At 48.9% G+C, this 14,017-nt stretch overlaps 1 protein-coding gene across 3 annotated transcripts in view; it reads right to left on the reverse strand.

Moving 5' to 3' along the window:
• The window catches only part of LOC138452984 (uncharacterized protein KIAA1958-like), a 451,039-nt gene that overhangs the window by 197,988 nt on the left and 239,034 nt on the right, over window positions 1–14,017 (reverse strand). For all 3 annotated transcript variants that reach the window (XM_069605360.1, XM_069605359.1, XM_069605361.1), the window contains one exon: window positions 10,630–10,740. In XM_069605360.1, the coding sequence (XP_069461461.1) occupies window positions 10,630–10,740 (111 nt within the window). The remainder of the gene's footprint in view (window positions 1–10,629; window positions 10,741–14,017) is intronic.

Here is a 14,017-nt window from a genome sequence, read left to right on the forward strand (position 1 = left end):
TAAACCCAACCGGAGCCAAAAGAAAGACGATTTGGTCAAGCGGGTTATGTTCGAGGCTGATATAATAGCCAAGAACAGTACCACGTTTATCTAATATAATCAGGGTAGAAAAGTTAGGGTAGATACCACTGCCACCAGCCAAGTCTAAATGTTAAAAGAGCGGAAAAATGCTCTAGGAGGTACAGATAAAAAGGAAAACGAATTAACCCTTTCCAGTACTCCATGGAAGAGGGGGTGTACTGGATCTGTGGTAGATTGACTAAGTAAAGTTAATGGTAACTTTACCCTTTTCTGGGGGACGGTAGTCGTCTCAGAAATGGAGTCGAGGGAAGACTCAAAGACAACCCTGTGCCACGGCACTGAAGGTGCTGTGTACCACACACAAAAAGAAGAGGGCTACTGAAGTGGTGTACTTCAGAGTCCACAATCACAAAAACAGGTAGAAACACATAGCAAAACACAGGTAAGAGTGGGGAAAAATCTCTCACTCTTACCAAGTGGAAAAAATAAACTCCAGAAATCCAGTAAAGCTGCTGAGGGACTCACTAGGTGAGGGAAATTAGCCATATATGAGAATTAATTCTCCCTAACAGAGCAGATCTCTGTTCCATCAATTCTCTGGGCTCCCTCCGTGTGTGCTCTCTTCTTTGGAATTGTGGCTGTGTTCGACTGCCAAATGACTGTGGAACCCCTCTAACATGTAAAAAGCTGGGCATGACCCCAGCCCATAAATACAAGGACCGTTACCATTCGGACAGGGGGTAGCTGGGCAATCCTGGACAGCCAGCTTCTTCTGCAACTGCCTAACAATTGTGACATCACTGAGGTTGGAATGTGTATTGGGGATGGCTGCACCAACGTACTCAGTTCCTACCAGTTCACCCACACAGGGCCTTTCCTGGGCTTCTTGCAAGATGCTCAGATGAATCCCAGAGTATCATCAATGCTTCCATGGGGGGAGCCCCATTCCATGAGGCCTGGGAGGCGAGGCAGCTACTCGATAGTCCCCCTGGGGGTGGTACTCAGTGGGAGGATCTCATACGGAGGGGAACCCCCTATGGGACCAGTGACAACTATTGTGGGAGAAAGCAGTACCCCTGCCAATCAACTGACCCTAGACCCCCCTACTACACCTACTACAACCCTAACAACAACCCATTCCCTAATAGGATTATGAGCTATTGTCACCCTACCGTTCTCCTAGAAAGTACTGGGACGAAGAAGAAGAAGAATGACCTAACTAATTATTATAATTGTCCTTTCATAACGCGCTTAATACCAAAGTGTGATTTCTAAGCGCGGTATCAGGATTCAAACCTGTGTTGCGCTGCGTCGCCCCTGAGCTATCCTTCCTCACCATGAAGATCCCTCTCCTATTACTGTGACAAAGAAGAACTCCATTGACTCACAAGGGAACTGCAAGATCAGTACTGTGATGAGGGAGAAGCACGGAAGCATGAGGATCACCTTTGAGAACCACAAGGAACAGTCTAGTGGTTAATGGCTTCTGATTGGTCCAAGTAGAGTAGAAATAGAGGAGGAAAACCAGGAAGTGTGGTCAAGCCCTCTCTGAAGAAGCAAGGAGCAGGAAAACAGTGTTCTGATGAGAAGGGGCTGTGGACCGGTTTGCCTACCAGAGAGAGGGGGAATCTTTGGGAGCCAGCGATGTACAGAGAGCTGGAAGAGGCTGGAGAGTTCCTTACTGGTGGAATCAAGGTCAAACCCTCCCTCAAGGATCAGAGAAGCTATGCTATGCGAGAAGAGGTTGCAGACCAATACGCCTACAAAGACAGGGAACCGCTGCAGAGCTGCCACAGACACTGTGACCTGCGAGAGACGCATAGAACAGGAGAGGAGTCGCAGGGGCCGCTGCGAGACAATGGGAACAGCCAGAGTAGGGTTGGAGGACTAGAAAGGTTGTTGGGGACCCAGAGAGACAGAGAGATACTGGGACCCACATGTGAAATTGAGTGGCAGTACTTGGGAGGTTAGTGCACCAGGTCTGCCACATTCCCAAAGAAGGGAAAAAAGGGTCGAAGGGAAACAAGTGTATGGGACCCACCTGTGAAATTGAGGTGCACCACAAGCGATCTTACTCATGGCAGTACCTAGAAGGTTAGTGCACCAGATCTGCTATATTCCCAGAGAAGGGAAACAAGGGTCTGGGACCCACCTGTGAAATTCAGGTGCATCCAGAGCAATCTTCCTCATGGTGGTACCTAGAAGGTTATTGCACCAGGTCTGCTATATTCCCAGAGAAGGGAAATAAGGGCCTGGGACCCACACAGAGCTAAGAAGACTCAAAGTATACAAAGACTTGTCAGAAGGACGCCCCGAGTGAGGGACAGTCGAAGATTGCATGGTCCGCTGCAAGTAAAGGAGCTGAGAGACGCCATGTACTGCGGAGCCGCAGACCCGAGTGACAGGAATGTGGAAGCAGGCCGGAGCCTGCTGAGAAGACCACATACATGTTCCTGTAAGGTAGGGAAGTAAAAGAGGCAGACCAAGGGACAAGAAGCGGGGTGTTGGCAAGAGGATGCAGAAGCATCACAGAGCCCACTGAGAGGTCCTGGGGGTCAGAGAAGCTTGCATAGACGTTCCCTGAAGGCGTGGAGGCGGATGGGCAGACCAAGGGACAAGGAGTGGCGCAATGGCAAGAGGAAGAGAATTGTGAAAGACACAAACATAACAGTGTTTGGCAGGCTAGTGAACTAAGCCTGTTAAGGAGTGGAAAGAAGGCTATGGGATCCCTACATGTTGTGAAAGGACGAAACCAGTTTTATTGGAATAGCAGTGTTTGGCAAGAGATTACACCAAACTTGTGTTAATGAAGAAAAGGGTCTGGGATCCCAGACAGATTGTGAACATTTGTGAAGAGACCTGGGGAAGAGGATTGTGCCCCTTGGCATTTTGCACCTGGGAGGGGAGGGAGTAATCCCCTCTTACAAAATGACGTGGAAAAGAGCAGGTAAAGACCAGGGGAAGAGGATTGTGCACCTTGGCATTTTGGACCTGGGAAGGTTAGGTGGAGGGAGTCATCCTGACTAACACAATGACGTGGAAAAGACCAGGGGAAGAGGATTGTGCCCCTTGGCATTTTGGACCTGGGAAGGTTAGGTGGAGGGAGTCATCCTGACTAACACAATGACGTGAAAAAGACCAGGGGAAGAGGATTGTGCCCCTTGGCATTTTGGACCTGGGAAAGTTAGGTGGAGGGAGTCATCCTGACTAACACAATGACGTGAAAAAGACCAGGGGAAGAGGATTGTGCCCCTTGTCATTTTGGACCTGGGAAGGTTAGGCGGAGGGATTCATTCCCCCTAACATTAAGACTGGTGAATGCTATGTATATACTGAAACGGATGCAAAGCCGACTACTCTTGGAAGGCAAGTGAAAAGCAATGGGAAGTTTGTGCACCATTTTAACTTTATTTTGTGAATTGAGAAAGAACTTGATGTTATAAACTTTGAAGAAACATTCCCCTCTCACTTTTGTTTAAGTTCTTAGTGTAAGGGCTGGAAATAGGTTTGTGACACAACGGTGGACTTATATTTATTTGACATCCTGACCGACACATTCGTTTATTATTTTGAGGTAGGGAAACCCCTCTTAGCCTTAGGGTAAACTCCATTATCCTTAAATGAACGTCTTTGGCAAGAAGCCTACCACCTGTGTCGATCTCCTTACTTCTGCACCCTTACAATCCCCAGAAGAATGCATAGCCATATATGGTCCTTTAAAAACCTGGCTCGCAGGAAAAAGGCCAACAAGGACTGAACAAAAGCACAGCTTAAAACACATGGCTTAAACATGTTGGTGAATAGATATCTCGTGGAGGCAGGATCGTAAAAGCAAAATGGCTAAATGAGGTACCACTGTCACCAGCCTAAGAGTGTTGCCTGTAAAGTATAACAAATACACATAAAAGAAAGTAATATAGAAAGCATGTTTCCCTGCAGTACTCTCCATAAGGGAGTTTGTACTGTCACTCCAAAAGGATTTAAAGAGTATAAAGAAGGGACAGATGGCACCCTGCACTGGCACTCATCTGGACTAACCAGTGCCCCAAAACATGTCAGTTGTCAGGAAGTGGGGTTAGAAAAGACCACACTCTGAAATAATGTGTCCTGGATCACACAAACCATCGACAGAGATGCTTTAAGGGACCCATTATAGTTAATGGAAAAGGTGCAAACAGGAATGATTTCGCAAAACTTGTCATTTCCCTATCATTATCTCATTCTCATTACAGCCACCGCAGGTTATCCTCCTCTTTCTTGTCACTGCCTCTCGGGTGTTGTCTTCACCCCACATCTTCTTAGCTCCTGTTGTCCTCCTTCACCACTCCGTTTTTTCCTTCTCCTTAAATAGTGACTCTCGTCCTCTGACAGCTCGCTATACTTCGCTCTGTTGCAGGGCCAGTGTCTCTTTAAGAGAGAGAGTCACGTGGGCCTGACCACGTGACTCGTGACGTAAGGGGGAGGGAGAAGGAAGAAAGTTAATTCCTTCTTGTATGTTGAATAAACAGGACGTTTACTTTACACTCGGCGTGTCCATCATTATTGCATGCAGTCTCCGAGGCCTAACAACTGGCGACGAGGAAACTCCTGGGCCGCTGAGTTCCTCTCCTTTCGCACGGGCGATCCCGCCCCAGTTCGTCCTGCCAACCGATCCCAGCCGGCTGTGATGAGCGCCCGATCCCGGGCCCCGCCTTCCTCCTCCTCCTTCTCCCGCGGCCGCCTAGTGTCCACGCGTGCCGGCGGGGACTACAGCTACACGCTGCCTGCCTCATCCGCATCAGTAGAAGCGCCCGATCCCGGGCCCCGCCTTCCTCCTCCTCCTTCTCCCGCGGCCGCCTAGTGTCCACGCGTGCCGGCGGGGACTACAGCTACACGCTGCCTGCCTCATCCGCATCAGTAGAAGCGCCCGATCCCGGGCCCCGCCTTCCTCCTCCTCCTTCTCCCGCGGCCGCCTAGTGTCCACGCGTGCCGGCGGGGACTACAGCTACACGCTGCCTGCCTCATCCGCATCAGTAGAAGCGCCCGATCCCGGGCCCCGCCTTCCTCCTCCTCCTTCTCCCGCGGCCGCCTAGTGTCCACGCGTGCCGGCGGGGACTACAGCTACACGCTGCCTGCCTCATCCGCATCAGTAGAAGCGCCCGATCCCGGGCCCCGCCTTCCTCCTCCTCCTCCTCCTTCTACCGCGGCCGCGTAGTGTCCACGCGTGCCGGCAGGGACTACAGCTACACGCTGCCTGCCTCATCCACATCAGTAGAAGCGCCCGATCCCGGGCCCCGCCTTCCTCCTCCTCCTCCTCCCGCGGCCGCGTAGTGTCCACGCGTGCCGGCGGGGACTACAGCTACACGCTGCCTGCCTCATCCGCATCAGTAGAAGCGCCCGATCCCGGGCCCCGCCTTCCTCCTCCTCCTCCTCCTTCTACCGCGGCCGCGTAGTGTCCACGCGTGCCGGCGGGGACTACAGCTACACGCTGCCTGCCTCATCCACATCAGTAGAAGCGCCCGATCCCGGGCCCCGCCTTCCTCCTCCTCCTCCTCCCGCGGCCGCGTAGTGTCCACGCGTGCCGGCGGGGACTACAGCTACACGCTGCCTGCCTCATCCGCATCAGTAGAAGCGCCCGATCCCGGGCCCCGCCTTCCTCCTCCTCCTTCTCCCACGGCTGCGTAGTGTCCACGCATGCCGGCGGGGACTACAGCTACACGCTGCCTGCCTCATCCGCATCAGTAGAAGCGCCCGATCCCGGGCCCCGCCTTCCACCTCCTCCTTCTCCCGCGGCCGTGTCAGCGGGGACTACAGCTACACGCTGCCTGCCTCATCCGCATCAGTAGAAGCGCCCGATCCCGGGCCCCGCCTCCTCCTCCAGCGGCCGCGTACACTCCATGCGTGCCGGCAAGAATTGCAGCTATACACTGCCTGCTTCGTTTTCTCCAGAACACCACATGGCAACCCGCCAGCGGCCTTGACACGCGACCTAACTCCTTGCTGAGAGTGTGCACACGGGGTGCACATCAAAGACTGCGCTGCAACCCGCCAGCGATCACATCAGAGGCCTGCACCTACGGTCCAGCCAGATCACAAGAAAATAATAATAATAAATAAATAAATAAAAGTGGAAACAAAAGTAATTCAGGTGGGTGGTGCCCGCCCTTTTTTCTCCACTGTTACTTGACAACTGCAACCAAAAAGACAAAAACAGTGAAGACCCCACAAGAATGTGCAACAGCATACTTCCCTACCCTGACCACCTCACAGGACACAAGCTAGAGAAAGCCACAAAGCAACCTGTCTGGTGCCACAGGACATGCACGCACCCGCAGGACCATCATACCAAAACCTGCAGAAGTGACTACAGCCGTCCTCAGCACCAGGGCAACCACCACAATGAGCTCCCCACCAGTGCAGCAAGCTACAACTCCCCTGGCCCCCGCCGGGAACACAGCTGCCACTGCCTGGCGCATTCCACCCCACTTCTCCATGACGCCACAGGCCGACAAAGGTCAGCGGTGGGTGGAATGGCTAGAAGACTTCGATACCTTTATTGCAGCTGCAGGCGAAGAGAACTCACCGAGATTACGCAGCATGTTCCTCAATCTAGCAGGGAATGAAGTCGAAAAACTTATCAAGACCATCCCAACTGCTGAACAAACGGACTTTCCAGCGCTAATCACAGCTCTAAACAAGAGGCTGGTGATCGAGCCCAACAGGGATTACGAAAGGTACATGTTTAATCAATGTACCCAAAGAATTGATGAAACAGTCAATGAATTCATCACTCGCCTACGGATAAAAGGTGCACAATGTCAATTTCATGTCTTCTCGCTAGATGAGGCCATCTGCCTACGAGTTATTGAGGGATGCGTGTCTCAAACCCTAAAAAAGCAGCTCCTCAAGAAGCCACTCACCATTGAAGAGGTCAGTGAGATGGCCAGAATCCTAGAAAGGGTCGATAAGCAGGTAACGCAGATAGCGGGCAGTACCTCAGCTAAACAGGACAAAAACAAAACGATAGCAGCACTACAACCAAACAACACAAGAACAACAGAGAGACCTGCCAACACCAGCTACATGGCAACTCCAAGGACACAACGACAGTGTTACCGGTGTGTGATGGCTTTTCCCCATGCAGGGACTTATCCCGCAATCTCCCAAAGATGTGGAAACTGCGGCAGGGAAGGCCATTTCCAGTCAGTCTGCAGAGAAGGCAGACCTTTTCCAACACCATGAATACCTATGATCCCACAGTACAAGACATTCAACAGAAACCCACAAGGACAGTCCAATCAAATACACACATATCAGCATAACCCAAGAAGATACGTCAGAGTGGTGGAAGACATCTACCCGGAGGCTGAGATACATGACAACGAGACACACAACCAGGTTTCACGCATAAGAGATGAATATGATAGACCTCCATCACACCAGAACTACTACAGCATAGAGCAGCAAGGATTCAACTATGAAGTTGACCAATATGACCAATATTCTCAAGACGAATACGTCAATCTCATTATGGATGAGAGAAGCACGAGAAGCACCCAAGATACCCATGGAAATTGGTAAACATTTCTGGTTCCTAGTCGACTCGGGAGCAACCGTAAACATAATGGGTGAAAAGGAGTTTCACCAGATCCCTGAGAAAGCAGCCTTAACGCCATCATCCTCCAAGATATTCCAGTGGGGCGCGGCTGTCCCCCTACAAGCCATTGGCTCGTTTGGATGTCGACTCATCCATGATGATCACTCCACGAGGACCATCATTCATGTCGTTCAAACTCCGACCAAAGGGAGATGTCTCCTGAGCTATCGGACCATCAAATAATAATAATAATAACGCAATCCTAGTCGAGTCTGTCAAAATAAAAGGGCCAATACAAATAAACTTATTGCCAATCCTTACTTCTAAATACAAATAGTGTGGGAAACAATGTTATGCAAAAGAAAAGTTTTCAAGAAATCATATGTCAGGATGTTCAGGCCGTTGGCTTGCTTTTCCCACGTTTCCAGCACGGGACATGGCGGCACACTCAAGCTTACCACAGTCTCTGGCTTCTCTAGCACGAGGGTGCAGTTCAAAACGTCAACATCAGGGCCTTCTGTGCCAACATCTCTCTGGCATTCAGAGTCTCTTATTTCAGAAGGCCTGATGCAACACGACAAACATTAAAGTTCCTTTGTTTTTAGGATTTCACATATACAACTTCTCAGGTGATTTACTGTTCATCCCAGATCCCCCTCCGCTGGGCTCAGACCCACTTTAATAAAAAACCTTGAATTGGTCTCCCTCTGCCGGGCTCATACTACATGTATGACTTCTCAGGTGATTTACGGTTCACCTCTAGTCCCCCTCCGCCAGACTCAGACCCACTTTAACACAAAACCTTCAATTGGTCTCCCTCCACCGGGCTCGGACAAAATTTCTCTAATACATAAAAACCCGAAGACTTTCGACTGTGCGCAGGATTTTGTTTGACCCGTCGCAGGGCCACTTTCATTCATAATTATTCGTTCTCTTCTTGATATAACTTTTTCTCACTTTCACTTTGACACTCCTCAGCTGGATACCTTACAGAGACCTCCGATTGAGCACCCATGCAGTGCCGGACCACTCTGTCAAAGGTATTGTATCTTGGTTTTAAAGTTCAGTCACTCATCAGCAATTCAACTTTACTCTTTTTATCACACGCGTTTTAATACTGTTCGTTCCAGCACTTGCCATACAATATTGCTGCTTGCAACCTTGGATTCAAAATAGACTGTTCCTGTATCTGTCTGCCCAACTCACCAGATGTGTTGATTTCACTGACGCTTTGTTCTTGGAGCCAAGGACAGTGCCACGGTGGCTGGTGATTCTCCCCGCCTTGATTAGTAACGCGGAAGGGCACAGGGTCTCGCTGACATTTAATGCAGGATTCTTTAGCCTGCTTTCCTGGTCTTATGCTTTCTATTCTCGAGAGTTCAGGAAAGTAACGGTTCCTTGTCGAAAAGGTCAAGGGAACTTCCCTCCTGGCGATCCCCTTCTGTTTTGCCATCTTTCCTCACTCGTTCAGCTTGCCGTCTCGAAACTGCTGTTTCCTCATGTGCTTTGCGTCGCTCAGTGTTCTCTCATGCTCCCCCTTTAATCCGTGTGGGGAAGTCAGCAGGTGTGTACGATGGTCAGTAATTGCCTGACCATTGTATTGGGACACATCAGGTATACTGCTCGGGTTTTAGTCTGTTTTCCCTCATAGCCGGCTGTCAGTGAGAAAGTGTTTGTGTTGTAAAAAGAGTGCTGGGGGTATAGTTCCTAAATATCCTAACTGGTAGGATGGGGTGAAGGTGTTACAGGGAAGGGGATACCGTGTCTCACCATCCGGTGTCACACTCCCACTCCCCAAAGACCTCTCACCCAGGTGATCCTCCCGCACTAGTCCACCCCCAGGAACTGAATCCAAAAGCAATGGCCGTATTCTGGCCACCTGGATGACAGATCCCTGGGGACTAGTGGTCGAGACACCTTCTGGTTTCTCAAAGTACCCAGACACAGAAAACGTTTAGATTCTTGACTTTTGAATTAATCTTGAGCGCAGAGCAACGGTGTTGACTATAGATGAATGATGCTCCATGCTCCATCTAGCAGTAACCCTCCCAACCACCTTTTCCAGTTTCTTTTCCGTAGAGTGAACTGCTATCTTGATAATACTAGTCTTCTTGGTTATGTCCTTGTGGAAAGCTTTAAGCTACTTCATCAATGCTATCTAACTCTTTGTGAGCTTGCCATCTTCTGCAGGGGCAGGGGTGGGGGGTTCAATTGGGAGTTCTCTGTGCTGCTTTCTTAGGCACTGTCTCTTTGGTTTAGGAAACTCCCCTCTGTTTTGTCTTCTCCTTTGGTACTCCATAGTGATGTGTCTCTGACTAACTCAGCTTTATAGACTAAGCAAAAAATTGAACAGATAATGTCACATTGAGCAGGTGATGGTGACAGACACAAACTCTGTGCCAATCGCACTATAATAGCATCAGGTTAAAAAAGGTTGAGATTGTCTAGGGCAACTGTGGTCCTCCCCACCCCTGGATCTGATCTTCTGGGATCTGCATGTTGCTGGTTACACTGCCGGATTCAGTGGTTTTCTCCATGCCAGAATCCTCTCTCCTCACTCACCTCATTACTGCGCCCTGCCACAGACTATGAAAGGTGGTCTCTGCGTTCGTGAGAGGAGGGCCTCTTACAGCAGAGATCCATTTACCCACTGCCGAGAGTCCTGAAGAAAAAGGACTGCCAGCAAACCACTCTCTATGGAAATAAACTCCTTTTCTCCTTTATTTGCACTCACTGGGAAAGTGCCAGATACTGTATGGTCTCGCAGTGGAGCCCAGAGCCCAAAGAGATAGAGGCCATCTTGCGACTTGGCCCGCCCCAAGCCCTACTTCCTACTTTTGTAAAGCACTCCTTTCATCACTTGGAGTTAGTTGTTGCACTTCATAAAATATTTTAATAAATAAAAATAGACATTTCTGTTTAGTATTCTTAGAAGGAAGCATGAGGCACCATCCATCTACATTATGGCTGGAAGTTGTGGGTCTGTGTTTAAAGAGCAAGTCTAGGACTCTGCATGCACACTCCTTACTCACCGTTTGAGGGGTCCTCGCTGTTGCTCTCCTCAGAATCCGGATGATCCAAGAAGTAAGAGTCATCCACTTCTTTGATTTTGAACGGCATGTCAGGATCATTGGGTGAGTAGCCTGTAAGAAAAAAAAGTAAAAACACCACTTAAGTGACAATGTGAGTTTGCTGTTCAATTACCCAAATCTCCACAGGCTGGGCAGACAAAGACGGCTTTGTTTGAGATACTGAGACAGAGGCGTGAAGAGTCATGGCTTCAGCTGTTATCTGGAATTACCCAGGACCCAGGCCTAATAAGGAGCCCCTCTCTTCCAAGGACTCAGCATTTTTCACCTCTGGTGAGATGAAGTAGGGAGGCTTACAACTTGGTTTCATTTTTGGTTATAAACTTTTAATAACTAAGGTGAGAAACCCGTATATCCCTACTTCTAGAAGGGGGGTTCCATACCTCAACATAGAATAACTCGGGTACTTGTCAGGATGTTAATCAACCAAAAACATATCAACCATCCTCTGGCCCAAACCACCTACTCTATCCCTGCCACTGCAGAAGTAAAGCATAAAGTGGGCAATAAAGTCCCTCTCCCTTCCCCTGGTGCAATATTCCAGCCTCTAGTCGCTTCAGCAGCAGTCTCTCTGTTTTCCGCGCCATTGCAGGACCGAACAGCCCGCCTTAGCAAGGTCACGCCACCGAGGACCTTCCTCCAACTGTTGGCTGTTCTGGCACTCTGGGCTCCTTCGGAGTGCCCTACCACCCTGGATGCTGTGTCCTCTTCGAGGAGGACCAACTTCTGCAGCCTTCCTTCTTCTTCCAAGGTTTGAAATTCCTGGGTTCTCGAGTGTTCACGCAGCCTTCCTCTTTGAACTAGTCCTTTCTCTGTTTTGATTTATGTCAGCTGGTCCCTCCCCAGCAGACTGTCAAAGTCTTTCTTTGCTTCCCACGTAGTGATCTTCATGCCTCTTTGGGGCTTCTTTGGCTCAGTATGGTCTGGTCTTAACCAGGGAATAGTCGGGATTACTCCTCTGGTCTTCTTCTTCTTCTTCTCAGTATTATATGCCTAAGACATTTGTGATTTTAAAATAATACAGTTGTTTCCTCTGTAGAGGAAAGTGAAGTAGTCAATGGTGTCAAGGTTTCTGGGGGTAAGGGTATAGAGAGACTGTTAACCAGACGAGAGTCCTTGTACTCATGGGGGGGGAGGGGACCCTCCCTATGAGGTCCTCCTGCTTTTTACTACCCCTAAAGGGATTATTGGGTAGAAGCCTCACCTCACTAGTCACATAAGAAAGGAATCCCCCCCCCCAGGGAGATGTTACGAGATCTTGTGAATCATCACACACCCCGGGACTTGGACTTATTTCCCAACCTTCATCCTTGCTTCCAGATCTCCAGAAGAGTATCCTGGACTTGTGGTTACAGGATACATTTAGCCCTTTCACTTTATAGTTTAGAACCTGAAGGCGATCCTTTTGCGTTTCCTGGTGTCTGCGTCCTAGAAGGTTATGGAGCTAATAAAGATGTGTGCTCCATTTACACAATGTGGCGCCTGGACGTGTTACTGCCTACTTACACCGAGACATGTCCCAGAGAGACTGTTTCCTGGACTTGTCTTCTGAGACGTTGACTGGAGTCACCATTTAGCTTTGGCCAATGGTGAGATTACAGAGGCATGGATTAAACCTCACCAACATTTACATACCACAAGCATTTATACAGTCTATATTCACCCAACTCCATTGCATTCATTTAATCGACCACAGAAGCATGAAGGGGTGCGTGGACCTGCCATGATTCACACATAGATCCCTGTAGTGGTTGAGTTAGTCCATTGGGCCACAGACCCAGCTTACCTGTGTCACATTAGATTTAAGCTGGTGATAAATTACATCTAATACCGTGTTTGCTTTTTATGTACACAGCTCCACTGTTTACATGATTTAGTGTCAGAGGCCATCCCTGATGTTTTTCTTGGATAGTAACTATGACAAAGTCACATGGCTAAACCCATATCCTTATATGCTGCCCACAGTATGCACTAGAGAAAGATTAACACCTGACCAGTTAAATAGCCTAAGTGTATTCCAGTGTAAGGAGAAGAATGAATGCACTTGAGGGGCGAGTTCTCCCCAAAAACCCTACCAAAGAGTTTCTCTAAATCAGACTCAGGATGTTATGCAGGCAATCTCTGATATATTCCTGAACCCCCATAGAGAAAAACTAGTTTGTAATGTCCAGGCCCCAAAGAAACAGGATATTTGGGACTTCATATTCATGTTTAGAGCTCCAAATTCTGGAATGCCTACCAGGGAAACACTAGCATATTCTGAGAGACCCCTTAGGCAAAAGGTGTGTATCCCTGAAGGGGAAGAACAAATTAATTTCACTCCCTGCCCCACCCGGCAGCGGTGCGTATGAAGGAGAATGCCTTTCACTCTGCCCTGCAGTTACAGCATTTAAGGAGAGAAATCTTTCCTTCACCCGTCAAATTGTGCAGAGGTGGGAAACTTACTAGAGGTTTTCCTGATCCTGGTGATCACATTTCAAACACCTGAACCTCCTAATATTCCTTGCAGGGGAACAGCCAGGAAGCAAAGGACGAGCATAGACCATCACCAGCTCCTGCATTGAAAACAGAGTTGAACAGATACCCACGCTGTTAGCTCCCATAGAAACTTCCCTTTGTTCCATAACTGTTGCGAATACGTGTTATCCCAAGAATGAATGCGCCCTGCAAGGCAGCAAGACAGCACTAGTTGCCTTACAATGCATGACAGTTTTTTCATATCTTATGTGGCCTGTAGCCATTGAAGCAATGAAAGATGTTCTTTAAACATACAGCACATTTTAACACAGAAGGTTAGTGTGCTACACTTGCTGTACAAATATTTGTCGGCTCCGCAAGAGCACCTGATGTCAAGGAAGTGGTGCTTTCCTGTTCTAGCAGATGAGCAGACCACAAATGACAGCTTACAGCCTGTTAACTGCACACCATTAGGTGTGAGCTTTGACTTCACACCATTAGGTGTTATCTGAGAGCAGCCGTTTGACCTCACAAGGGGAAGTGTTATATCTGATAAGGATTCAAGAACAGGAAATTGACAGACATGAACAGAAGCATTGTGCACGTTCGCACAGTTAAGGCTCAGAGAACCACAGGGGAAAAGAAGTAACAAGTGAGAGAGATGTCTCTTCACAACAGATAGCTGAATGCCATAGAGTACAGTGGAGGCATTCACTAAACGTCTGCAGAGATCTCACTGTGAGGTGCGAAACCCACCTAATGTAGATTCACATAGGAGGCCTAATACAAACGAACACAGTGACACACTACCTCTATCCCTCACCGTTCCAGATAGCAGATATCACGAACACACACGTGCAGGGAAACCATGTGA

The sequence above is a fragment of the Ambystoma mexicanum genome, chromosome 4p, assembly GCF_040938575.1.
Source record: "Ambystoma mexicanum isolate Mex_15411 chromosome 4p, UKY_AmexF1_1, whole genome shotgun sequence".
Taxonomy (NCBI): Eukaryota; Metazoa; Chordata; class Amphibia; order Caudata; family Ambystomatidae; genus Ambystoma; species Ambystoma mexicanum.